The sequence below is a fragment of the Hylobates moloch genome, unplaced genomic scaffold (assembly GCF_009828535.3).
Source record: "Hylobates moloch isolate HMO894 unplaced genomic scaffold, HMol_V3 SCAFFOLD_11, whole genome shotgun sequence".
Lineage (NCBI taxonomy): Eukaryota > Metazoa > Chordata > Mammalia > Primates > Hylobatidae > Hylobates > Hylobates moloch.
Window position 1 is genome coordinate 4,516,940 of NW_026652286.1, and position 27,597 is coordinate 4,544,536.

The window sequence follows — 27,597 nt, forward strand, 5'->3', positions numbered from 1 at the left end:
TAAATATAATATCTATAATTCTTAACTGACCTTGAAATACTATACAGATATCACAGCGAGTGAAATAAAGAGAATCTTTGGTTACCCTGGACAATTTCTAAAGATTAAAATTCATATAGAAAACTCCAGTTAGGATGGAGAACTCAGTGTGGTATGTACAACAACTTGAAGAATAATCACAGAATGTAAAGTTAACATATTTTAAGCTAGTTGAAAGTATTAACTTGTCATGTAAATATATATATATGTATATATAAGGGTATAAAATATATTGAAATCAACAAAGAAAGCTTATGAATTAAACTGTGTGGAACCAGTTGTTGAGAAGAAAATTGATCTTTGAGAATATAGTCTTCTCTTAATGATAAAGCTATCAAAATTACTGTGTGTCCAGCCTGGCTAGCAAAGGTTCCTTATCTCCTTAGAATACTCTCACTTCCTAAGAGCCTGTTAACTTTTTGAGCTTTTGTGTTGACTTCTGTCATGTTGTTGAATGATTTTCAGACAAAAGTTTCTTGTTTCTATATATGCTAGATTTGCTAATAACTATTATTTCTTGTAGCTATGCTTTAATTGCTGTCATGCCAAATTAAAACTATAATCATTTCTTGTCCTGGGTACCTAAGACTTATGCTTATATTTCAGTATAACGATTAGTCTCTTCACAAATTTGGGCCTCAGATGAAGAAAAGTTAAATTGTTAAGATATACTTTACACCCAAACTATCTTCAGTGCTTCTTGATTAACCACTATGAAGCACTATTGAGCAAGGAGGACATTAGGTGTAACTAGATACATAGCATATTCTCCACATTTTTAATTAGTTCAGCTCTCTTATAAGACCTGCTTTACTTATCAAGCCCATGATATGGGAAGAACTATTAAATCAATAAGAGAAGCTCAACACCCTGATCAATTATGTGTAGGCAAGGTGTAACTAATAATAAATACGGCTCAACATGTACTACTTTTCAGGATGAATAGAAATATATTCATGATTCTATGCAAAGACTTGCACAACTATGAACAAATTGATTGCTAAGATTGTTATCAACAAGTATAAAATACTCTTAATAGTTGGCAATTTAAAAACACACATTATCAAAGTCTCTGGAGGTATCAATTCCTTTAATGTCCATGATAAGGCTCATACCCTCAGGATAATCACTGACTAAATCATATTAATTAGTTCCATATTATATCCCACTAGGGGATTCCATTCTGACACTGGTAATTATTATAAGAAATTAACCGTCAGTCTTATTAACAGGTGGTTGCTACATTTCCTTCAAGCTTGTCTAAGGGCCCCGGCCATAAACTGAATGTCAGAAAATAGAGTCTTTAGGAAGATCATCAAAGGACTAATTAGCCTCAGTAAGGGCTGTATCTGGACTCTTGGCTATTACTGATGCTGCAGAGAATCAACTCATGGGTCAGGCTTCCTGCTCAGTGTAACCCAACATTGCCACAAAAGCAGACAATCTGACAAATTGTACCAGGAAATTGAGTTAGTATTTATAGGACTCTATATTCCAAAATTAAACATTTTGTAAAAGCATGCTGCTGACCACTGGAACAAAAATTAATTTTGCAAGACTAAACAGAACCAGAAAAAACTTAATATTTTGAGAAAACGTCTTTTTTTCTTCTTAATTTTTCACTAACCCTCATGGTAGTTAGCCATACTTGGGCAAATTGCAATGAACGCTCTTGGAATTCTGTTTTTCCTACTGATCCCACAGAATTCAGGAAAAATATTCCCTGGGAAACTTTAATATAGCTTATAAACTGGCAGATTGTATTTTCCAAATCCAGATCGTATTTTCCAACAATATCTTCTATCCCATATGTACTTTGCCAAAGTTACCATGCCACTCCCTTATCAAATGGTAGAGTCTATTCCTCTCCCCATAAATCTGGGCAGATTCATGACTGTTTTGACCAACAGAGTATGGCAGTAATAATGCTACATGAATTCTGAGACCAGGCAACAAAGACATAAGCCTCTGCTTGGTTCTCTTGGAATGTTCACTCTGGGGGAATATCGTTACCATGTGAGAAGTCCAGTTACCCTGAGATGGCTATGCTAGAGAGGCTACATGTAGGTGTTCTAGTCAACAGTCCCAGCTAAGTCCAGCCTCTGGCCGTTGCCTGCCAAGTCACTAGACCTACCTGTAAGAGAAGCCATCTTAGATCTTCCAGACCAGACCATCCATCAGCAAAATATCACTGAGTGACCTCAATAATGCCATGAGGAGCAAAAGGATTGTCTGAGTCCTGACAAAATTCCTGACCAGAAAAACTTGTGAGCATCTAAAATGGTTGTTCCTTTACCACAATAAGTTTGGGGTGGTTTGTTACGCTGCAACAGTAGCTGGAATATAAACTGGTAAATCATTAGATAAATTCAAAGATGTTAATTATATAGAAAATACAACACATATTGATTGGCCTTGTCTGTAAAACTAATCAAAGCAATGGCCAAATATTCTACAACATGCCTTTATTGAGTTCTTTTATTTTACATGACAATGTAATTATTTGCATTGTCTCAGTAAGAATCTATCCTTCTCCCTATCAGGATATAATTAGATAAAACAATTTTGTAACCATGACCATGCCAGAAATGTTTCATTTAATGGTAAATTTCATTTAATTAAGCATGACAAGCCCACTAGTAAGGAACAAGGATTCTCATATGTGGAAACAATGCTTCAAAGACCTTTCAGGAAACTATCCTGGGACTAGCTCACTGCCTTGTGGAGTCTGTCTTACAGGCAGTACAGAACGTCACTTTCTGGAAGGCCAGGAACATTGACAAAATTGTAGAATATCTCTACAGTTACAGGTACTATGGGCAAAACCAGTAGAGGCAAAATGGATGGGTTTTATTCCTGGCCCTGTAACATATAAATTCTATGAGCAACAAATATATCTCTAGCATTAAAGAAGCAGTTTTAAAAATATGACTCATGGGGCTATATGAGATTAACTCTCTAATCCTAACATCATGTGGTTTTAGTTTTATTAGACATAAAACAAAGAGGTCTATAGGTGTTTACTAATGCCTCCTGTTGTACTTATGAAAATGAAACAAGCTAAATATAACAAGGCATCGTATTAATGATACTATTACTGCATCAGAAAATTGTGGAACAAACTTATTTGGTCAAATTCATATCTTAACTATACAAATGTGATTCCAAGTAAGTCCTGAAAAAGTGAAATGGACATTTCTTACCTTATCCTACTCTTCTATTCACTATAGACCAGTAAGATTTACATTTCTAAAAAAGCATTGCATTTCAAGAGATAAAGCCATGGAGTTACAGGACCATCCAAAAGCTTTACACCCTGAGATAAGTTACAAAAAAGAGAAATCTCATGGTTTGATTTTTTTAAACCCAAGAAAGAAATATGCAGTTTTAAAAATCAAAGTTTATTAAACTGCATCCAATCAGAAATACTGACTGTGGGCCGAGCGCAGTGGCTTACATGTATAAGCCCAGCACTTTGGGGGGCCAAGGTGGGAGGATCGCTTGAGCTCAGGAGCTGGAGACCAGCCTGGGTAACATGGCGAAACCCTGTTTCTGCGAAAAATACAAGAAAAAACAAACAAAAAAATTAGGCTGGGAGCAGTGACTCAGGCCTGTAATCCCAACACTTTGGCAGGCCGAGGTGGGTGGATCACATGAAGCCAGGAGTTCAAGACCAGCCTAGCCAATATGGTGAAACCCCCATCTCTACTAAAAATAGAAAAATTAGCCAGGCATGGTGGCACATGCCTCTTATTCCCAGTTACTCAGGAGGCTGAGGCACGAGAATTGCTTGAACCCGGGAGGTGGAGGTTGCAGTGAGCCGAGATCGCGCCATTGAACTCCAGGCTGAATGACAGAGTGAGACCTTGTCTCAATTAAAAAAAAAAAAAAAAAATCAGCCAAGTGTGGTGGTACAAGCCTGTAGTCCCAGCTACGTGGGAGGATTGCTCGAGCCTGGGAGGTTGAGGCCACAGTGAGCCGTATTTGGGCCACTGTACTCCAGCCTGCGTGACAAGTAAGACTCTGTCTCAAAAAAGAAAAAAAGAAAACGAAAAGAGAAGGAAGAAAGGACTGTAAAATAATAATATGAATTATAAATATCACCATCTCTACAATCTGTGAACCAACAGGTTGTTCTGAAAGCTAGTCTCCTTTTTATTATGCTTTATTGCAAATAAAAACTCAGCTCAGTGTTAAAAAATTTCTAGTTTTTTCTTTGATGAATCAAAATTGGCAAAAATATTTAATATATGAATAATCCTGGCTAAGAATGATAATAAAATAAGCTTATTACATGTGTGATGGCTTTCAGCTTGTCTTAATTAAAAGGGTGACAGGTATCCTTACAAAGAACTATAATTTCATCAAAGCAGTCAATAATGACAAAGCACTTATCCATTGTTGGTGAAACATTTAGTGTCCTACTAACTACATATAATCCATTCAAAATTTTTCTTAAAAACATTGACACTGATGAGTAGGCTACCCTCCACATTCATAAGGAATTACTTCTTGATATAAAGTGCCCAAGTTTATATGATGACAGATTTCGAAGGTGAGAGCAGCCAAAAAAAAGTCCTTGATTTTTTTCACTTGTCAAGTAATTTCCTCATCAATCCCCCGTTTCCTGTTTTTGTCTTTCAGTCACACAGGGAAGTAAGAACGATGAGTTTAACCCATTGGATTGAGTTTAAATGTTGGACTAGAAGAGACAAGTTATCCTAGTTAAACTAAATTGTGTGACTTCTGTTTCCTGACTGGGCTCTGCCTGACACAGGAATTAGTTTCAGGAGTAGGATCACAAGACAAACCTCAAAGGACTTTTGCACTGGTTTGATTGTGTCCTTGGGCTTAGACATAGTGTTAAGCCCCTTCCCAATGGGAAATGGGACACTAGCAATCCATTATGCAATAAGTGGTATGACAGTCCATCAAATTAACCCTGGCTGTTAATTGTAATGAAGTACCCATTGGAGAAGTGCCTTGAGGGACCAAATGGTGGCTACATTTGAGTTTGGCAGAAATGATGAGTATAAAGATGTGCTAAGATGTGGCTTCTTCTGAATATACTGGAGCACTTATAGAATAAAAACAGCAAGTTCAGGTCACTAAACTGTCAGCTCACATTTACCATGAGAGAACCAGAGAACTTCCATGGTAGCCCCAGTAAAAAGTTTTATGTTTTATAGCCGTGGAGTTCACCTTGCTAACATCAGATTTAAATGTGCCAGTTGCAGAATTACAACTTAAGTTGAATTCCACAGACACCTAGTCTCATTTGAAAGCACTGAATGAGAAAAAGTGTGACCCTGAGATTTGGGATGGGGATATTTGGTCAGACTCAACTGAAACTGAGAATCTTGGACTCCCAAGCTACTCTGAACCTCCCTTTCCAATGGAAATAGTACTAGTCTGTTCTGCCTGTGTCTACCAAGATTGGTGTTCTCTGGCTTGAAGATCCTCTAATAACCCCACCATAACAGTAAGGGCAATTTCCTAGCAAAAAAATTCCTCTTCTCCTCAAGACCTAACTCAAATATCCCTCACTGACACTCACAACAGAAAACAATATAATACCAGATTGGGCCAAATATTTTTATGATTCACTTACCAGAGATTTAGGATTTAATGTTTAGCTCATATAGTTGGTTGACTTGGTTGGCTGACTGAAACTTGGAACTTGCACTCCATAATAGGCTACAGTTTAATGAGACTGGGAGGCCATAAATTCCCTTGCATAACAAGGCTTAAGAAAATAGAAACATTAGTGCATGTATCCTATGCAACTTGCACGTACACAATCCCATTATGCCCCCAAATGGGCCCAGAGGATAGGTCTTTCAGTGAGGCTCCAGTTTCATTACTGGAGTGCTGTTATATGGGCAAGAGGCCATTATTCTGGCCCTTTTATCACCTTGCCAATCACAAAACTCACCATGTTGCAACAAAGTAAGAACTTCTCTGTTGTTATCTCTCTAGCCCTTTGTTTCCTTTGTGGCATTCAATATAGGCTGCAATTATTTATTTGTCTGTTTTTTGTGTGTGATTTTTTGGTTTGGTTTGTTTGTTTTTTACCTATTTGTTTTTACTGTCTCCTGCACTTAAGTTCTTTGAGAACAGGGACTGCATGCCACCTTGTTCACCATGGTATCTTCACTGCCTAGCACAGTACCTGGTACACAGGCATTCAATAAAGATGTGTTAAAGGTATAACCAAAGAAATGCAGAGTTAGTCTGTCTTTGACAATATTAAATACTGGTCCTTCTTTCTCCTAGAATAAATATGTTCATGCAAACATTATCCTCCCAAAGAGGTGATTTACATCTCAGTTAAAAATCTGTCTTAACTTATAAATCTCCTCTGTGTATTTTTTCAGCTTAGAACAGAAGACATAGTCTGCTGATATCACCTCTCCTATTAAATTCATATTATGCCCAGAAAAACATTTTTCAAAAATTTTAACAAGGATAAAAACCCATGCCTTTTAATAAAGGTCAATTCAGTGTCTTTACCATCTGTTCCTTCGTGAAAATGTTTGAGCAGAATCCTGTCTTTCTCCAGAATCACATTTCTGCCAACAGTCACGTGCCACCTCATATCATGAGTTAAGCAAATTCTCAAATATCATTAAAGCATATCTTCTGAGTCACTGAGCAATTTTTGTACAGGCTGCAGTACTTGCTGAAAGTGTTGAGGTAACTTTTCTTGTTTCTGTATCGAGTAGATGGTAGATTCATTCATATCATAGCATTTCAAAATGCAACATTCCATTTAGTCAAAAGCATCTACTTTCTGCCTATGAACCTTTATTTCTAGCAACTAGGAGATGCATTCATTGAGAGGCAATTTCTGGACACACTCACAAACACAACATTTTTTAAATCACTTTAAGAGTTATTATGTACAAGACTACAAGAAGCCAAGAATGAAACAGTGCTAAGATCCAGGCAGTATGTTAAATTCACCTACTATCTCAGTAACTACCTCAGGCTCATGAGTGTCATGGCTTAATTCAGATTCAGACCTCAGCAAAACTGTAAAATACTGTATATCTTGGCCCTCTGGCATTGCATTTACATAGCTGAAATCTTGAATGTTAAAAGCTTCAAATGCCAAAGATATATTGTATATCTATATACCACATGCTCAGCTTTGTAAAGATCTGTACTCTCAGCAAGGTTAAAATAATTAAAAAAAAAAAATGTTAACATATTTAATACTGGGAATCTCCAATAAGGCGCTGTGAATGGTTTGGTGTGTCCCCATCCAAACCTCATCTTTAATTGTGTCTCCCATAATTCCCACATGTTATGGGAGGGATCTGTTAAGAGATAATTGAACCATGGGGGCGGTTCCCCCCATATTGTTCTCATGGTGGTGAATAAGTCTCATGAGATCCGATGATTTTGTAGGGGAAACCCCTTTTGCTTGGTTCTCATTCTCTCTCTTGCCTGCCACCACGTAAGACGTGCCTTTCACCTTCCGCCATGATTGTGAGGCCTCCTCAGTCATGTGTATCTATTAAACCTGTTTTTCTTTACAAATTACCCAGTCTCAGGTATGTCTTTATCAGCAGCATGAAAAACAGACTAATACACTCTGTTTTTTATCTAAAGATGAAGTGAAGCTATCTGTCCAATAGGGCCAGCTATGGTCTGGAAAGAAATAGTAACAAAATATACCTCATAAGTATGTTAGAGAATCAAAGGAGACAATACATGTGAGAGAATGAATAAATAATAAAGCACCATATAAATGTTAGCAGTAGGTGGTAATGTTAGTAACAAAATGTAGAAGAAATCCTCTGTCATCAATTCTCATTGAAAGAATTTGGACAATCTGTTAGCTGAGAAGTTAGTTAAAACAAGGGCTCATGGAGATAAATACACATGGTAATCATTTTATTTTCACTTAAACCATGTATAAATGTAATTCATTCACCAATCCTCTGTGTAGGGCCAAGACCTTGTCTTTGAGATTGGATCTGCGGACTTGAATTCTAGTCTTTCTTGCATGCATCACACCCATATTCTATCATTTATGATTACAATTTCAGTTCTAGTAAAGTACAGCACAAACTTCAATACATAAGAAACAATCAGGAGAGCAGATTTCTTTTTTATAAGTTCTTCCAGTATTTTACATTTGTCTTTGTTCAACACTAATTTGACGGCCAATTTTTCAAAGAAGTAATTTTACTCATTTTTTTTAGAGCATTCAACTTAGTTTTTATAGAACTAACTCTAGCTTTTACACTAAAGTTCATCATTTTACAGAATATTTAATAAAAAATATACCCAACATAAGTTTGGAAACAAACACAATTGACTCTTAATAAGTAAACAATTTGATCTGTGAGGATAAAAGTATATAAGCATTACACAAAGAAGCTTCCTGGCCACAAATGGTCAGCAAACTGGGGACATCAGTTAGTATGTTTTACCAAACAAATAAACAGCATTGGTTTATCCATCTGGTTGATTAAGTAGAAGTTAGTTAAGAGTCTTTGCCATATTGTAATTCAGGTCTTAAGCATAATTGCCTAAGAAGAAAGTTCAAAAGATTTTCCCTGTCACATGGGTATTGCTATCTTTTCTATTTTTCCTAAAACATATGTGTTATACATTTAGGAACACTGAGATAAAAAGAGTAAAAAGCATTCAGGAATACTGAAATGAAGTCACAGCAAACAAATTTAGATGTTTCAGCAGAATACGATAAAATAATCAGATAATTTGACTACTGACAAGACCAAAATAAATTAGTAAAAGGCATTTTAAGCAAATTACAATCACCCTAAAACAATTTTTAAAAAACTTTTTTTGTTTGTTTGTTTTCTGAGATGGAGTCTTGCTCTGTCACCCAGGCTGGAGTGCAGTGGCACTATCTTGGCTCACTGCAACTTCCACCACCCAGGTTCAAGAGATTCTCCTGCCTCAGCCTCCCGAGTAGCTGGGATTACAGGTGCCCGCCACCACACCCAGCTAATTTTTTTAAAATTTTTAGTAGAGATGGGGTTTCACCATGTTGGTCAGGCCAGTTCAAACTCCTGACCTCAGGTAATCCACCCGCCCCAGCCTCCCAAAGTGCTGGGATTACAGGCATGAGCCCCTGCGCCCAGCCTAAAATTGATGATCCATTTTTAAAGCATCCTTTGCTTTTTCATGCTCTTTCATGATATCTCTCCTTGAAAAAGAAGTTTCCTGAACTAGAAATAACTATGTCAGTACCGGATAACTGCTTGAAAACATTAATTAGCTATGTATTCCTTTTGTTTGATGTGAGAACTTACTTATTTCACTGGAAAGCTGGTCAAGTTTATCCTGTGATCTGCTGATAAGGACAACCTTCATTCCACGCTTTGCTAACTGAAACAGTAAAGGAGATTTGAATCACACCTGTGCATGTCACTGAAAAACATTAATGAGCTATAACCCCCATTTTAAGAAAATCTGTCCAGATGATAGTTCAAAATATAAACCCAAGGGTAATGAAGACACAATCCAAAATAGAGATTTTACCAAAAAAAATCTCCAAAAAATTATCTTTCTAAGTCAAGCTAGTACTTAAATGTGAAAGCGTTTTAGAAGGAGGGAGACTTTTACTTTTTCATTTTATATCATCTATACTATTTGGGTTTTTTAAACCGTTAAGTGTCTACTACTTCTATAATTTAAAAATTAGCTTTAAAAAAGTTTTTGTGCCAAGCACAGTGGTTCATGCCTGTAATCCTAGCATTTCAGGAGGCTGAAGCGGGAGAATTGCTTAAGCCCAGGAGTCCAAAACCATCCTGGGCAACATAGTAAAATCCCATCTCTATAAAAAATTAAAAAAAAAAAAATTTTTTTTTTAAATTATCTGGGTGTGGTGGCACATGCCTGTAGTTCCAGCTACTCAGGAGGCTGAGGTGGGAGGATCACCTGAGCCCTGGAAGTCTAGACTGCAGTGAGCTGTGATTGCACCCACCACTACACTCCAGCCTGGGCAACAGAGCGAGACTCCATCTCAAAAAAAAAAAAAAAAAAAGTTTTTGCTGCAGAATGGATATATAAAACAAACATCAGAGGACTGGCAAAGGAAACTACTATTAAAATGTTAAAAATTCCTAAAAACATAATGATTTTTTAAATTTTAAGTTGAGCATTATACTTTATGGACCATGGCAAACTAAAGAAGTTAATTGAATAAATTAATAAAGAATTTCCTGAGGAACACCTTCTATGTACATACCCAGCATGTGTAAGTGTTGTATATAATGAAAAAGATTTACACAAATGTGCTTACTATCCCAGGACACATAAATATAGTAGTAGAGGAAAAAAAGCACTAATCTGCACAAAACTATTTAGTGAAATATTCTAGACAGACTATAAATGAGCAATAAATTAGGTGCTATGAACTAAAAGTGATTTAGCAAACTAATACTCCAGTCTTAAATCCTAAAGTCAGGTTCATTAAGTAGTGAGTGATATTGCAAATGAAGCTATGGAAGAACATTTTTTATAAAAATAAAAAGGTTGGTGATGATTTGCAAAATTAATCTGCTATAATACCACTAAAAAAACCATTAGCCCATACTGATACTTTCTTTTAAAAAATTAATAGGGCAAGAGGGATAAGGAAAAGCTTTTATAGAAAAACACCATCTTAATAAATGTAGGAGATATAGCATTAGAAACAAATCACTTTTTTTTTTTTGAGACGGGGTCTCGCTTTGTCACCCAGGCTGGAGTGCTACGGTGTGATCTCGGCTCACTGCAACCTCCACCTCCTGGGTTCAAGCGATTCTCCTGCCTCAGCCTCCTGAGTAGCTGGGATTACAAGCACCCACCACCACATCCAGCTAATTTTTGTATTTTTAGTAGAGATAGGGTTTCACCATGTTGGCCAGGCTGGTCTGGAACTCCTGACCTCAGGTGATCCACCCACCTCGGCCTCCCAAAGTGCTGGGATTAAAGGTGTGAGCCACTGCACCTGGCCAAAAATCACCATTTTTTAACCACCATGGTAATAACCAATCTAGGCAAAAACTATCAATGAATCCTAACACCACTGGATAAAAGATTCTTGGGAAATAATATATTTATACAGCCTCAAAATGTCATTCCACATATTCCTTATTAATTACATTTATAATCAATAATGGGACAAATGAGACTTCTTGTGCCTCCTAATAAGTGAACTCAGAAGGATAAACCTGTGTAGCTTTCCCTATGAAAAAATGATTTTCCTGAATCTAATGAGAAAACAATGAGACAAATCCAAGTTTGTCTGCAAAACAACTAAACTGGATTTTTCAAACATGGCATTCTTACGAAAGAAAAATAAGGCTAACTTACACTTTTAGATTAATGGAGACTAAGAGACATGACACCAAATGCAATGCGTAATCCTTACCTGGATCTTGGAACAACAACAATAAAAAAAAGAGCTTAAAAGGATGTGTTGGGGCAACCGGAAACCTGCATAAGGGCTGTGTGTTATGCAACAGTATTGTGTCACGTTAAATTTCCTATTGTGACCAATGTATTGGGGTCGTAAGGGTGAATGTTTTAGTTCTTAGACGATTCATCCTAAAATATTTAGGGGTGAACTGTTATGTCTCTAACTAACTTACAAATGGTCCAGCGAAATAATTAATAATAATAATAAAGTAAATTAAATGTGCCAAATATTAACAATTAGTGAATCCAGGTGAAGAGTATACAGGTGTTTGTTATATTCTTGCAACTTTTCTGTAGTTTTGATATTCTTCCAAATAAAAAGCTGGAAAAATTAAAATTAACAAAAAGACCTTTTGAGAATGATAAATGGAAGATCCAGTGAATCTGCTGGGATCTTTATCAGAATCACCCCACTGTTCCAGATCACTTCATCATAGGCTGTAGGTGCCTTCTCAGGGACCAGAAGGCAGGGAAACTTGCCTAAAGAATACTGCCCCGGCTCCTGCTTTGTCCGGCGGTCTTCCAACTATGATGCTCTCCTGTTCTTTAATTTCATTGCAGAGAATCTGAACCCTTTGCCTGTGTCTATCAATACCTTTCTGTTAATCACAGTCCTTCTTGTGAAAATGATGTCATGGACTAGCCTAGAAATGTAACCACCTATTATATTTTCATTTTTGGAAACTAGTTCAAAATAATTGACTTTCAAATCTGAAGACTGTACACACTTACATGATATAAAATAAAATTACACTAAATTGGTCCCAGTTCCAACTACCCAGTATAACCAGAAAGTTTTATACTTATTTTACATGAAATTTGTTTCAAAAAATTGTGTCTGTTTAAGCAAATATGGTATTTCCAACAAGGTAGAAACAAAAAGCATCTATTGTACCACGCAACATTATATTTGTGTTTTTTACTTCAAAAATCAAAACTACTATAAGAAATTATCCCATATTTATTCTTATTTTTTATATTAAAAGGAAAGATCTTGAAAATCACCTACCTCTTCTGCATATGATTTTCCAATTCCATCAGTACTACCTGTGACAACTGGGAAAGGGAAAAAAGCAATAGTTTAGTCTAAGAATTACAATGAGGAATTGGTCATAGTTAGGACCCACCAATTACATACAAGAGGACCAGTGTGATACTTTGATGTAAAAGACAGAACAATACCAGTGGTTCAAATCTAAGGCTGAATACACACCGCAATAGCTAAAATTTTAAAAAGACTTCAAAACCAAGTGTTAAAAAGAATGTGGAGCAACTAGACTCTCTCACATTGCTGGCGGCACTGTAAATTGGTACAATTATTTTGGAAAATACTACTTGCCAATATGTTCAGAACTAAAAATATGCCTACCTTAACCCACCAATTCTCAAGAGACAGAAATGCATTAATGTCTACCCCAAAGAATGTTCACGGTAGCTTAGTTGATGCATAGTAGGTAAATACAACTAAATATTAATCAACAGAAGAATAAGTAAATTGAGATATAGACAAACAATGGAATACTAAACAGCAATAAAAAAGAAAACAAAAGAAGCAATACTAAACAGCAATAAAAAAAGAAAATAAAAAAAGAACTACTGATATATGCAAAACATGAATGAATCTCTAAGACATTACAAAAGCCTGACATAAAAATGTTAAGTTTAAGAAAAGGTAAAACTAATCTATGGTGACAGAAGTCAGAATACTGGTTATCTCTGGAGAGTGGAGTAGATAACGGGGAAGGGCGATACAGGAATCTTCCAGGATACAGGAAATATTCTGTATCTTTTCAGGGTGGCAGTTACTACTGTGTGTGTGTAGATTCACTGAGCTGTACAATTAAGTACATACTTACTGTATATATCTTCATAAGCTACTTTTTAAAACAAAGGGTAGTAAAAGTAAATAGAAAATGATTTAATTATTCTGTGAGAAGCCATATTTACCTTACAACCTCAAAAACTTTATGTAGCAGAAACATTGAAAATTATATAGGGCAGGCTATACCATGGTATCTTATCTCTGGAATACTAGAATCATGTTACAAGTTCAAAGCACAGATGTCTGCTTCAAAAAGGGATGCCTCCCCAAATTCTATAAATACGAGTTTTTCCAAAACATTTACAGACTTTAAAAAACAAGTTATGGTGTAAAGTAGGATTTTCTTGTATTTGTCCACTTCTTTCAAATTATACAAGATGGTCCCTAATTTTACTGTTCAGAAATATGGTAAACACATTCATAGTCTCCCTAACTGTATCTCTCATAATCTTACAGACTTTCATCATGTTCTTGCTTAGCTGATACCTTTCCAGAATTTTAAAAAAAAAAAGAAAAAAAAAGTTGAAATATCCAGAGAACAGTATAACAAACCCCTAGGTACCCATAGCCCAGCTTCACCAATCAACAACTTGAGCTTAACCTTGCTTCATCTAATATCCCCTCCTGCTTCCTCTCACCCTGGATTATTTTGAAGTAAAAACATTATGTCACTTCATTCATAACTATTACAGTATGTTTCTGCTATTAAAAATAGCCACAGTACCATTATCTCATTCCTAAAATTATAAATAACAATTCCTTGACATCCAATATGTAATCACTATAAATTCTGCCAAATGTTTCAAAAAACTTTTAACAATTGTTCCAATCAGGATTCAAAAAGTTCCACAATAAAATTTGTTAATATGTCAATGAACCATGTCTATAACCCCTCTCTCCTTTCTTCCCTTCACCCTCTCAATTTATTGGTTTAAGATATTAGGTCATAGGTTTGTGCTTTCTCAGCCTGTCCTTGATATCATTTAACATGTTCCTCTGTCCCATGGTGGTTAGATATAGATATTGATCAAATTCAGGTTTGATTTTTTTAGTAGGAGTACTTCATAAGGGATAATGCATTTTTACATCAGGAAGCATATGTCTGGTTATCTTTTGTTTTGTTATATTAGCAGTCACTGGCTGGTCACCACCGAGATCCATTATTTCATTAGGGGTTGCAAAATGGTGGTATTAGAGTTCAATCATTCATCTTCATCTATTAGCTGGAATATTTCCAGAGACAAATTATTCCTCATTAGTTAGTTACCATGATATATAGATTGCATAAGAACATAAGATAAGCGTTTGAATTTTTTTGGCCTTTATTGATCAGTTTTCAAAATAAATTGGTACTCTGGCTCTTCCAAAGGTAACCCATGTGTTTTTGTCATTATTGTCCTGTTTATAGGAAACATTAGTAACTAACAGATTTAAATGTTTGTGGGAGAACCTAACTACAGAAAACTGAGCATCTTAGGAAATCTCCTCCAACCTCATGATCAATTCGTAACTTTCGTTTTTCTTTTTTTTTTTTTAATTTCAACTTTTATTTTAGATATAGAGGGTACATGTGCAGGTTTGTTACATGGGAATATTGCTTGATGCTGAGGTTTTGGGTATATATCCTACCACACAGGTAGTGAGGATAGTACCCAATAGGTAGTTTTTCAACTCACCCCCTTTCCCTCCACCCTCTAGTAGACCACAGTGTCTACTGTTCCCATATTTATTTCCACATGTGCTCAATGTTTAGTTCCCACTTAGAAGTAAGAACATGCAGTATTTGGTCTTCTGTTCCTGTGTTAACTTGCTTAAGATTATGGCCTCTAGTTTCATCTATGTTGTTGCAAAGGACATGATTTTATTCTTTTTTATGGCTGTTTAGTATTCCATGGTGTATATGTACCACATTTTCTTTATCCAATCTACCATTGATGGGCACCTGGACTGATTCCATGATTGCGAATAGTGTAGCAATGAACATAATTTTCTGTAACTTTTCATCTCCCGACTGTTTTTAGAGGCACAGGAATCCAAATTTTATATTGTATTCTTGTTATTGATTCACTAATGTTTCATAAGTGATGGATAAACGTATTCTAATTGTTTCCAATTTTCTCCTCTTCCTTTTCTCTGTGATAAACTTTTCTCCCTCTCCAAGATCCCAGAACTGTTGGGGACCAGCCTCAACACCACCCATAGAGTACCCAAAGTCTGGTGGTGACGAAGGAATGAGAAGAGACAGGTTAAGAGCGCATAAAGAGTGGAGGCCAGAGGGCCAGTTGCAAAATGGAGGCTGCAAAAGGCTCAGAGCTCTGGTCTCCACACTTTTTATTGAGTACAATCACTTAGCTCTAAGAAGCAGACGTTCAGGGCGAAACGGTGAAAGGGAGGCAGTGCGTCATACACATAATCTATAGCAGTGGCGGTTTAAGTGAATCTCCTTTGTGCTCAAACAGCATATCTTTAACTTATCAGAGAGTAGCTGGCGGGAGCGGGCTTAACTAGGAGCCTGCATATCTGTCCACATTCCAGTGCTTCAAAGGAGTGTCTTTCTCCTTGAACACAGTGTTTACAGATAAGAGAGCAGGTCTTGCTCTGAGTATGGGAACATGATGGCGATTAGGAGGCTTTCCTCCTCAGAGGCCTCTTGTGGCTTTCCACAACTTATTGTCCCATATTTTTATGGCCAGTTTATGCAGGTGTCCCACAAGCCCTTTTCCCAACACAGAACCTCACCTCCTACCCTCTTTCATCAAAGCCTGATTGAAGATCCACCAACTTCACTGTTCCAGATCACTTTACGCGGAAGAAAACTTCCTCTTTCTAAACTCCCACAACACTTGATACATCTTTATGTTGATGGCACTTTACCACTCTATTTTGAATTGTATTTCCTTACATCTACATGTCTCTGTAAGATTCTAGGCTTCTTGCTAGGCAACGTGCACAAGGTAGGTGTTCAGTAGACATTTGCTGAGCGTTTGAATGATGATCGGCACTTACTTGGTCTAAAAAATTGCAAAACACGCAAGACTTGGACTGTTTTCCTGACAACCTGGTTTCTCAAAAGTCTTTATTTACAAGTACAGTATCTTACACTTTCCTACGCTAACACCCATTAGCCACTGACCTATTTACAAATCTTGTTGGTAACTAGATTATTCTGCATTAAGCCTACAACTGTGGAGCAAGCAAACCACATACAGTCAGCACCTCCATAACAATGTTTCGGTCAGCAAAGGACCACATATACAGCTCTGGCCCCCTAAGATTACAATGCAGCTGAAAAATTCCTATCACCTAGTGATACTGGAGCTGTCATAACGTCATAACGTAATGCATTAATCATGTGTTTGTGGTCATGCTGGTGTAACAAACCTGCAACTATGCCAATAATAGAAAAGTAGAACACATACAATTATATATAATATATAACGCTTGATAATGATAATAAACAACTATGCTACTGGGTTATGTATTTACTATAATACTATACTTTTTCACATTAGAGTATACTCCTTCTGCTTTATAGAAAAAAAGTTAACTGTAAAACACCCTCAGGCAGGTCCTTCAGGAGACACTCCAGAAGAAGGCACTGTTATCATAGGAGATGGCAGCTCTAGGTGTGTGATTGTGTCTGAAGACCTTCCAATGGGACAAGATGTGGAGGTAAAAGACACTGATATTGAGGATCCTGACCTGATGTAGGCCCAGGCCAGTGTGTATGTTTTATATCTTTGTTTTTAACAAAAAAAGCTTAAAAAGTAAAAAATAAAATTTCAAAAATTAAAAATGGAATAAGGATATAAAGAAGATATTTTTGTACAGTATACAATGTTTCTTTTTTTAAGCCAAGTGTTATTACAAAAGTCCAAAAGATAAGCAAGGGGTTACAGTAAGCTAATTATTAAAGAAAAAATTTTAAAATAAATTCAGTATAGCCCAAGCATTCGGTGTTTATAAAGTCTACAGTAATATCCTAGGCCTTCACATTCACTCACCACTCACTCACTCACTTACCCAGAGAAACTCCAGTCCTGCAAGTTCCATTCACAGTAAGCATCCTAGACAGATGTGCCATTTTTAATCTTTTGTTTAAGAGTCAGGGCCTTGCTCTGCCACCCAGGCTGGAGTGCAATGGTGTGATCATAGCTCACTACAGCCTCTCACTCTTGGGCTCAAGTGATCCTCTTGCCTTAGCCCTCCGTGTAGCTACAGGCACATGCTACCATACCTGACCAACTTTTTTTTTTTTTTTTTCCTGTAGAGACCAGGTCTTGCTTTGTTAAACTCATGGCCTCAAGCAATGCTCCCACCTCGGCCTTCCAAAGGCTGGGATTATAGGCATGAGACACCATCCTTGGCCCTTTTTAATCTTTGTACCATATTTTTACTGTACTTTTTCTACGTTTGGATATATTTAGATACACAAATACCACCGTGTTACAACTGCCTATAGTATTTACTATAGTAACATGCTGTTATATATAGGTTTGTAGCCTAGGAGCTTTAGGCCATACCATATAACCTAGGTAAGAACAGTAGGCTAAACCATCCAGATTTGTAGAAGTACACTCTGTTGATGTTTGCACAACAACAAAATTGTCTAGCAACACATTTCTCAGAATGTATCCCCACCATTAAGTGACATATGACTATATATATGATTACAGCAATGAATTGATGGCAGTATCATCAGATTTCTCCGATTAAGGGCTCAGAAATCTCTTAACGAGAATATGCTGAAGAATGAAACTACGTAAAAGTCACTCAGTACTGTGCATCTAAATATTTGACTGGAATCTCTTTCAAAAGAATACAGATAACTGTTGCATGTGTGTATCCGTGTTTAAAATTGCCAACTCTGGGCTGACCTAAAAACCAGCATACCATAAAACTAAAAACAGTCTTAGAAGGGCCAGAATATGCCAGGTCTAGAGATTCTGAAATCTACCTCATGTATATTGTCTTCCTTTTCCCGATTCTCCAGTTGTTGGAGTTTGTAATGGATACTGTTAGTGCACCAGCCAGATCCTCCCTTCCAGCAGAGAGGTACTCAATCAATCCCTTCTTGCCAGGAGTGTTACCTGCTGCCAGTTCAGGACTGAGTCTCTCCCAGTAACTGCTCTCAGCCAAAGTGGGGCTGCTTTGCTCCCCTGGGCAGTACATGTCTAATGGCGAGGCCACACTCAGGGACAAAGGCTGGGCTCCCTTACCTCACTTAGGCATCTCTCTAGAGCCATCCTACGTTCAGGGCCAGTGGTATCAGCTACAACCTTTGCTACACCTGCATCACAGTTTGACTTCCTCTGCTCCATTCTGCTTCTTTTGCTTCCTCACAGGTGTTATTCCTGAGAACATTCCTGAATACACCTCACATACACGTGAACCAATATTGATACAATTAATGAAAATCCGTATCTTATTCAGATTTCCTTACTTGTTACTGAATGTCCTTTTTCTGATCTAGGATCCCATCCAGGATATCATACCACATTTAGTCATCATGTCTCCTTACGTAACAGTTTAAAAGACAACATTTTTAAATTGTGCTTATCTTTTTGTAAAAAGCCTATTTTCTAACCACACATATAATAGCTTAACTGGATATAGAATTCTAAGCAGGAAATCATTTTTAACAAAAATATTTTAGACAACTCCCCGTTGTCTTCTAACACAAGTATCATTTTAAAATGTTTCACCATTCTTACTTCCCACCATTTCTATGTAACCTGCTTTTTTTTGTCACTGGGGCTTTTAGAATTATTACTTAGTCTGTAGGATTCCATCATGAAAATGTACCCAAATGAGTGGGTGTTTTTCCACTCACTGGTGCTAGGCATTGGTGGGTCTTAAAATTCATGATCTTCAGTTCTGAAAAGTTTCTTATGTTAATTGTTTGATAATATCTGCCTCACATTTTTCTCTTCCTAGAATCCCTATAAATCAGAATTTGGACTTAATAGTTTCTCTATTAATCTTACTTTTCTTTTTGCTCTACTTTCCTGTAAATTTCTTCAACTTTATCTTCCAAACCATCTATGTACTTTTTAAATGTAGGTTGTCAATTTTTCTACTTTGAAGAATCTTCCATATTCCAACTGCCCTTTTGCACACTCTCACTCTCTTCCTTGCTTTTAACAGCATCTTGTTCTTATTATAGATCCATTATCTAATCTCTGAGGATATTAATTATAGTTTGTTTACACATTTACATTTTCTTCTACTCTTTATATTTTGTTCCTCTAAGTTCCTTCTTGATTGTTTTGGTCACTCTCATCTTGGCTGCATTAAAATATCGATTAGAGTTCATAGGTGAGGTGATTACACCGTGGGCCTCAATACAACGCAATCAATGGGCCAATCAGCTTTTTCGTTGGAGAATCCACAAAAGTCAGTATCTGTCTCTTCTCTGGGGCCTTTCAGTGTCTCTTAAAAAGCATTCCCTAATTTCCAGTCTTCTGGCTGCTGGGCAGTTATTAGTTTGCAGGTGTTTTACTCATCCTCTGTTCTCAGTCAGGGCTTCTGCTGCTTAATTTCCCTGAGTCTCAAGCACATCTGCCCCACCCCTGTCTTTTGAGGTACCTGATACTTTCAATTCCTGTGCTGTTCTGGGATCCAAGGGACAAAACTTGCTCGTTTCCCAATGGTGGCCCCACTATGAGGACTCAGGTGTCTGCTCTGGAAGTCAGTTACCACTCCACCGCCTTCAATAGCTGTGACTGGGGATGAGGGATGAAAGAAGTTCCCTAGTTGCATCAGAATGGAGCTTTCCATTTCTTATTCTTCTAACCTTTAGAGAACATTTCCAAGAGATGAAAAGCCAAAATGCTACTTCGTCATTTTAAAACTAGAAGCACCCAAGGTTCCTCTTAAGCATATTATACCAAAGTACACTAACTTTAGTTGAGAATGATACTAAACACACTTAGAAAGATGTATGCCCAGCAAGAACATTTTTTCCTATCTCCTAGCAACTGTCAAATTTAAGTGAAACTAACAGTCTTCAGAAACTATTATGTGTATGACTATTGAGAATACAATGGTCCACATTCGATATTAGATATTCTATAAATTACCCATTTCATGGTTAGGACTTTAAATATAAGCAGAAACAATATGACTTCACATTGTACAAATATTAAAAATTTAACCTCTGATATTTCTGGTAAAAATATCATTTTTCCAATTTCTCATACTTCTCAAAACCAAATCCAACACTGCCCAGTCACATGTAAGTCAAATATTACCTCACAAGTAAATATTTTTTCTGAGAAAACAGAGAAGTGCAAAAATTATTTATGGGCACAAAACAACAACAACAACAACAAAAGACTGGAAATCCAGGGCCTCTCTTAGCCATCTCTATAGCACCACTGTAGTTCTACAATAATTAGTGTTATATACAGTGGTCAGGCAATGGGAGACCAAGTATCATTTCCCCAGCAAAGGAAATGACAAAGCCTTTAGATCTACAAGTTACATGATGGGTAATGTATTATATTTGCAATAACATACAAACATACCCAAGTTTAAGTCAACTATGAAAGAAAAAGTCTCACTCAACAAACATGGAAAAAATTCAAATTTGTTTATTTAAGACAGTGGGAATAAGGGTTGTCCTGCTTTTGGTTTTAAAGGTATTTTCATGGGGCACAGTGGCTCATCCCAATAGTTTGGGAGGCTGAGGTGGGAAGAATGCTTGAGCCCAGGAGTTCAAGACCAGCCTGGGCAACATAGCGAGACTCCATTCCTACAAAAAAAAAAACTCAAGAAAATTAGCCAATGTGGTAGCACACACCTATACTCCCAGCTACTCGGGAAGCTGAGGCAGGAGGATCCTCTGAGCCCAGGAAGTTGAGGATGAAGTGAGTTATGATTGCAGCACTGTACTCCAACCTGGGTGACAGAATGAGATCCTGTCTCAATTAAAAAAAAAAAAAAAAGATATTTCCTTTGCCTTAAAGCTATATGTCTTCCAACAGTAGTAGCAGAGATAGCAGTTGTAGTTGGATAGAAAATCCCTCAGTTGCCGGGTGCGGTGGCTCACGCCTGTAATCTCAGCACTTTGGGAGGCCAAGGCAGGCGGATCACGAGGTCAGGAGATCAAGACCATCCTGGCTAACATGGTGAAACCCTGTCTCTACTAAAAATACAAAAAATTAGCCAGGCGTGGTGGCAGGCGCCTGTAGTCCCAGCTGCTTGGGAGGCTGAGGCAGGAGGATGGCGTGAACCCAGGAGGCGGAGGTTGCAGTGAGCCGAGGTCACACCACTGCACTCCGGCCTGGGCGACAGAGCGAGACTCCGTCTCAAAAAAAAAAAAAAAAAAAAAAAAAAAAGAAAAGAAAAAGAAAATCCCTCAGTTAAGTTCAATAATTTTTTATTTTTATAAAATAATAGTGTGATTTTCACTATTTTAAAATTAAACTATATTGTCTGGGGAGTCAATTCTTCATCATAAATTTTAGAAAGGTAAACCAAAGTATAACATCTCAAATCAAGTCTATTGATAGTTGCTTCTGGGGGATTAGGGAAAGATGAGAAAGAGGTTACTTTTTATCATTATTTTAACTCTTTGCACTTTTTAACCATGTGCATGTACTGCATTTCTTTTTAAAGTCCTTTGCTGCTATGAATAGAAAAATGGTGTAAACTGAGCCAGAAAACTCATCTACTCCAATTTCCCAAAATTAGGGTAGTATTGCTTAAATCAGTGTTTCTCAAGGTCACTTAAGTTTTCTTAAAACTGAAATTTTTTCTTAAATAAAATTTAATAGAAAACTTGATTACTTAATTAGTTTAATTACTTCTTATAAAGGACCATCAGTTTCAGTTAACATAGACTATTAGTATAAAAAACATATGAATGTCAAAATCTAAAAATATTAATCAATGTGGTACCTAAGATCATCTCTTGGTTGATCTTTGGGAAACACTGATCTAAACACTCCCACCCTTATAATACCAATTTTCAATGAAAACCAAATAAAACAAAGACCAGCTTCCAAGTCATCCAAATCAGAAATACTGCTTGTTTTTTGTGTTTTCTTAAAATGAAAAAACTAAGCATTCACAGCAACACTGAAATGATAAGATACAATGTGCAAAAACTACCCTGGGGATGCCATCCTTTGTGTGTTAAATGTACATCTGGGCCAGAGCCTGCTGGTTGCCTTCCTTAATACCCATTCTTCCCTTCTTCCTTTGTAGGAGAATACTGATTTTTAACCCAGCATATTGTGGCCTGGAATAAAGACTTATATTCCAACCTCCCTACCAGCTAGCAGTGGCTATATGATTAATTTCAGGGAACAACATGAAGCAAGGTTATGAAGGACTTTGAAAAAGGCTGCTTAATGGAAGCTGACTTGGCAGGGACAGGCCCCTTTTGCCCTTCATCTAGCCAATTCTAAAGTGATGGCTGTAGCTGCAGTAGTCTCTTGAACCATGAAGTCATCTTAGGGTTGAAGCCATGGTCTAAGATAATGGAACAGTATCATAGGAATCAAGGTCCCTGATAACACCACTGAATTACCACGCCATTTTAAAATCCCAATCATTTCTTCTTTTACTGTTTATCATAAGGAATCAAACATATACAAAAGCTCTAGTCTTTAAAGTGGGTGAAAAATAAACGTCTGTCTTATTAAAGTAACTATGATAGGCCCAGAAAAGTAAGCATAAACGGTCAATAAAATAAATTATGAAAACAAAATAATATTCACATCATTATAAGAATATTTGCTCAAGGTATGTCACTGATATCATCCAGGTAATTCTCACAACTACTACCCCAATCTATGCTATCATCCCAAACACAAGGACTTGTACGAGGAATCTTTCATCCCTCCTCACTCAATTCATGCTATACACAATTAAAAATTATCTTTCTCAAACACCATTTTTTCTCTGCCAAGAAGTTACATTTCCCTTTTGCCAACTATATAAAAACTGAAACACAAATTCATTCACTTCTTCCCATTGCTACCACCTAGAGCTACCATCATTCATCTCCCACAAGAACTACTGTTAACAGCCTTCTAACGCATTCGCCTGGTCCCGTTCTTACTCCTCTCCAATTCATTCTCTGCATTGTAGCCAAAACAATCACTCCAAAGTGCAAATCTGAACTTCACTTCCCTGCCTAAAACCTGTTACTGGCTTCTCACTCCCCTCATTCTTTACAAGGTCTTCCATGAGCTGACCTTACTCCTACCACTTTCCTCCTTCTACTCAAGCATGCCCCAGTTGTGCTGAAATTTTTACAGTTCCTCCAGGGTAACATGCTTTCTCTTTGCAAATGTTCCCTACACCTCCAACGTACACTCTGCTATGGTTTTAATGTGTCCCTTCCAAGAGTCAGGTGTTGAAACTTAATGGCCAATGTGACAGTAGTAAGAAGTGGAGACACTAAGAGGTGATTAGGCCATGAGGTCTCCTCCCTCATGAGTGGAATTAAGGCCCTTATAAAAGAATCTTCATGAAGTGTTCCTTCAGCCAACTTGCCTTTCTGCCTTCTGCTCTGTGAAGACACAGCATTCAAAGGATGCAGCAACAGGGTGCCATCCTGGAAGCACACAGTATCCCTTTCCAGACAACTGAACCTACCAGAACCTTGATCTTGGACTTCCTGGCACACAAAACTGTGAGAAAATACATTTCTGCTCTTTATGTATTTTATTATAGCAGCACAAATGAAGTAAGACACACTTCTAGCTATGTTTCCCTCCCATCCCTGAGGTTTTTCAGTTAAACCGTCTCTTCTCCCATTAAGCCTTCCTTGACCTGTAGACTAACTTAGAACCTCATACAGAATTCTCTGCCCCATAGTACTCCTACTCCCGCTTTGTGAAAGCTGATCATGCCAGTTGGGTCATTCTTGTCACACCCTACTGAAACAGAGACAAGAAGCCAGGGGGAAAAGCCCTTAGGGTACAACACATTGCTCCAAGAATGTAATTCTCTGCAAGCCCGACTGCTGAACCTGCTCATTGTAACCTGACACCAGTTTTATCTATGCTTGCTGCAACTCTGGAACTAATTTTGTCCACAGCAGTTGCTCACCAATCAGGACTTGCCAGCTCCCCAAACCCTTACCCAAAGCCAGTGAACTTTCTCAAAGAGCAATAGGTAACATTTCTTCTTTTTATAAAACCTCTAGTTTTTTTCTTTTTGCTTTGGAGAGAGTGCTTTCGGTTCATGCTGGAGACTCTCTGTTTTGCAAACTGATATTGCCCATAAAACTCTCTTTCCTACTATCTAGCCATCCTGGCTGTCCTTTGGACAATATCGTCATGACATTCATCACACAGGATTCTGTAAGAGCAGGGTCTGTCTGGGTCATCACAGTCTAACTGCTAGCACAGAGCCTGGCAAAAAGCAGGTGATTAATGAGGTTTTACTATATGAATGGATGAGTGAATGAATGAAGAGAGATTATAAAAGGAAAACTAACCTTTTATGACCCTACCCACTGCTTTTTCCACACCTTATTTAGAAATAATTACACAACCCCTACACTCTTCAGCCTCCTCTCCACGTCAACAATCATCTAAAAGTGAGATTTTCAAGAAATTTAACAGAGAGAAGTTTAACTTTATGATAAACCTGTAAATTTGCACTTTCAAAGAATTCTGAGGCTGTCCTTGAAAAGTGATGATTTTCGGGGAACAACACACGCTGGGGCCTGTTGGAGGGGGTGGGGGTTGGGGGAGGGAGAGTATCAGGAAGAACAGCTAACGGACTCTGGGCGTAATACCCAGGTAATGAGATGACCTGTGCAGCAAACCACCATGGCCCACGTTTACCTATGTAACAAACCTGCACATCCTGCACATGGACCCCTGAACTTAAAAGTCGAAGAAAAAAAAAAGAGAAGTGGTGATTTTCAGTGCTAGAGAGAACTACTTCACTCATAATGTGCCAGTGAAACATGCTAAAACATGTTTTACTAAAACATGGTAAATTACCAAAGTAGTGACAGCTCACTATTCTTTTTTTTTTTTTTTTTGAGACAGAGTCTCACTCTGTCGCCCAGACAATCTCCACTCACTGCAAGCTCTGCCTCCTGGGTTCACGCCATCCTCCTGCCTCAGCCTCCCCAGTAGCTAGGACTACAGGCGCCTGCCACCACACCTGGCTAATTTTTTGTATTTTTAGTAGAGATGGGGTTTCACCGTGTTAGCCAGGATGGTCTCGATCTCCTGACCTCGTGATCCGCCCACCCTTGGCCTCCCAAAGTGCTGGGATTGCAGGTGTGAGCCACCACGCCTGGCCTGACAGTTCACTATTCTTGTCTCTAAGATTTACTTCTTCATTTAACACTGGTGTCCTCTGATTCCACTTTGCTATGAAATACGTGGTAAGTTAGGGTAGCTTTTAATGATACACAGAAAAAAGCTATATGGTATCACCCAGAACCCTGTGGGTTGGGACAGTACAGATGGTGGTCATGGGTAGCACTATGAGGTAGAGGAAGAAAAGAAGGAAAGGGGAAAAAGGAAGATCTTCTAAAAAGGCTTATGTCTTCATATACAAATATAACACCAGAATCCAAATTTACAAGCCTTTGAGAAGATGGAAACTGACAACTATAAAGAATAGCCCAACTTGGCATCCAGAAGTATCTAGCTTGCTACAGATTATATAAAATACTGGCAACTGACCAGGGCTCCACTTCCAGATTTTATACAGTCAACAAAAATACTTTCGTTTGTGTAGGTTAAAAATATTCTACTCTTTTTGTCCTCAACTTGCTAGGAACAGATATTTTTAGTAAGAACCCAATCAACCTTATCAAAATCAAACATCAAAAATAGACTAGAGCAACACTGGAAGCAAACTCACTATTTTTAGCTCTTCTGTCTATTCCCTGCCACTACCCACAAAATTCTGACTGTAAAGTCCATGCCTAAGAGCTTAGTTATTCCAAACAGGTTCCTTCTTGTGACCCTTTTTTCCCCCCGAACACCTGAATGCAGAAAACACTCGATTGATTAAAGATTAATACTGCCGCAAACCATGACAGCTGCCTTTCCTCTGAGGGCTTTGGGAGGAGGGTGGTAGGAATAGAAAATGATAGAGAGCTTGCATCAGTATTCCTCTTGGGAATCTATTACATGGAAAGAAAATTGCTATTTCAATTCCCTTTTGTTGCTAAAAATAGCAGTCTCAATTGATTCAGGCAAACAGTGTAGGGGCTTAGCAGTGCTGAATTTAGAAACCACAGAAGTCCCTGAGAGCAAATGCTAACGTAGTCTTAACACACGCCAGCTCATATTTAACAAAGAACAAAGAAGAGAAGCATGCAGGGTGCAAGTTAATAAAACAGCAGCAACTTCCTCCATTTTTATTAAAGGCAAACAGTGAAAGTGATGCAATATAAGACCACTCTAACTTGTTCTCCTAATCATATTATAAAATAATTTTACAGAAAAATATTAGTTCATGCATACACCCAGATGTTGTGGGCATTTTCCACAACCCCATGGTATGAGGAAGCACACATCTTTCTTCAAGAACAGATTACTATAGAAAGAAAATGCCCAGTTTACAAATGTCCTGTCCCAATAGAGTCCCCTTTTTCCCACTCCGTCCTTTGAGGTTCCCCACTGAGCAGCCCCCTCTTCGACTCTTTACTCCCCTTCTTTTAACCCACCTGGACACTGGAGACCATCCTACTTGCCACTTAAAAAACTGGCAAACCCAAACAACAACAACAACAAAAATTCAAAGCATCTATAGGTCCAGAACAGAAAAACAAAAAACAAAAAAACTGTGAAAAGCACGATTTGCTTAAGGCAGTTACTCCCCTGGGCCAACTTCCAGGCAAGGCCCTGTGATTCCTTCCGGTGGCACCATAACCCAAAAATGCCTTCTGCCTGATTTTTTCACTTTATTTGGTTAACTAAAAACCCTTCCAAATAATGATTCATTTTGGTTAATGCCACATCCTCTTTAAAAAGGCAAACCCATGTATAAGAATTAAAAGGCTATCAATCTTTATGCCTCAGTGTGATCTGATTCACGCTACTTTGTGGCTTCCTTTGGGAATACCCAAAATGTGGGAGTAACATGGAAGGAGCCTCATGAGAATAGGAATTCTGACTGGGAACAAAGCAGTTACTACTTTTGAATCACAGGGCCTGGTAAGACACCACAATGGAAAGGCTTTTGCTATTTTAGTGCAAAAACAATATGAGAAGTGGTGAAGAACATGGACACTAAAATCAAACCAGAAAGGTTCAAGCCTAGATTCAAATCCCAACTCTGCCACCTCTGTTTAAACT

The 27,597-nt window shown here is 37.7% G+C and overlaps 1 protein-coding gene across 2 annotated transcripts in view; it reads right to left on the reverse strand.

Moving 5' to 3' along the window:
* HSD17B12 (hydroxysteroid 17-beta dehydrogenase 12) overlaps positions 1–27,597 on the reverse strand; it is a 168,823-nt gene that overhangs the window by 89,342 nt on the left and 51,884 nt on the right. For both annotated transcript variants that reach the window (XM_032166223.2, XM_058446266.1), the window contains exons 2-3: positions 12,494–12,540; positions 9,333–9,408 (exon numbers count right to left, since the gene is read on the reverse strand). In XM_032166223.2, coding sequence (XP_032022114.1) covers positions 9,333–9,408; positions 12,494–12,540 — 123 coding nt within the window. The remainder of the gene's footprint in view (positions 1–9,332; positions 9,409–12,493; positions 12,541–27,597) is intronic.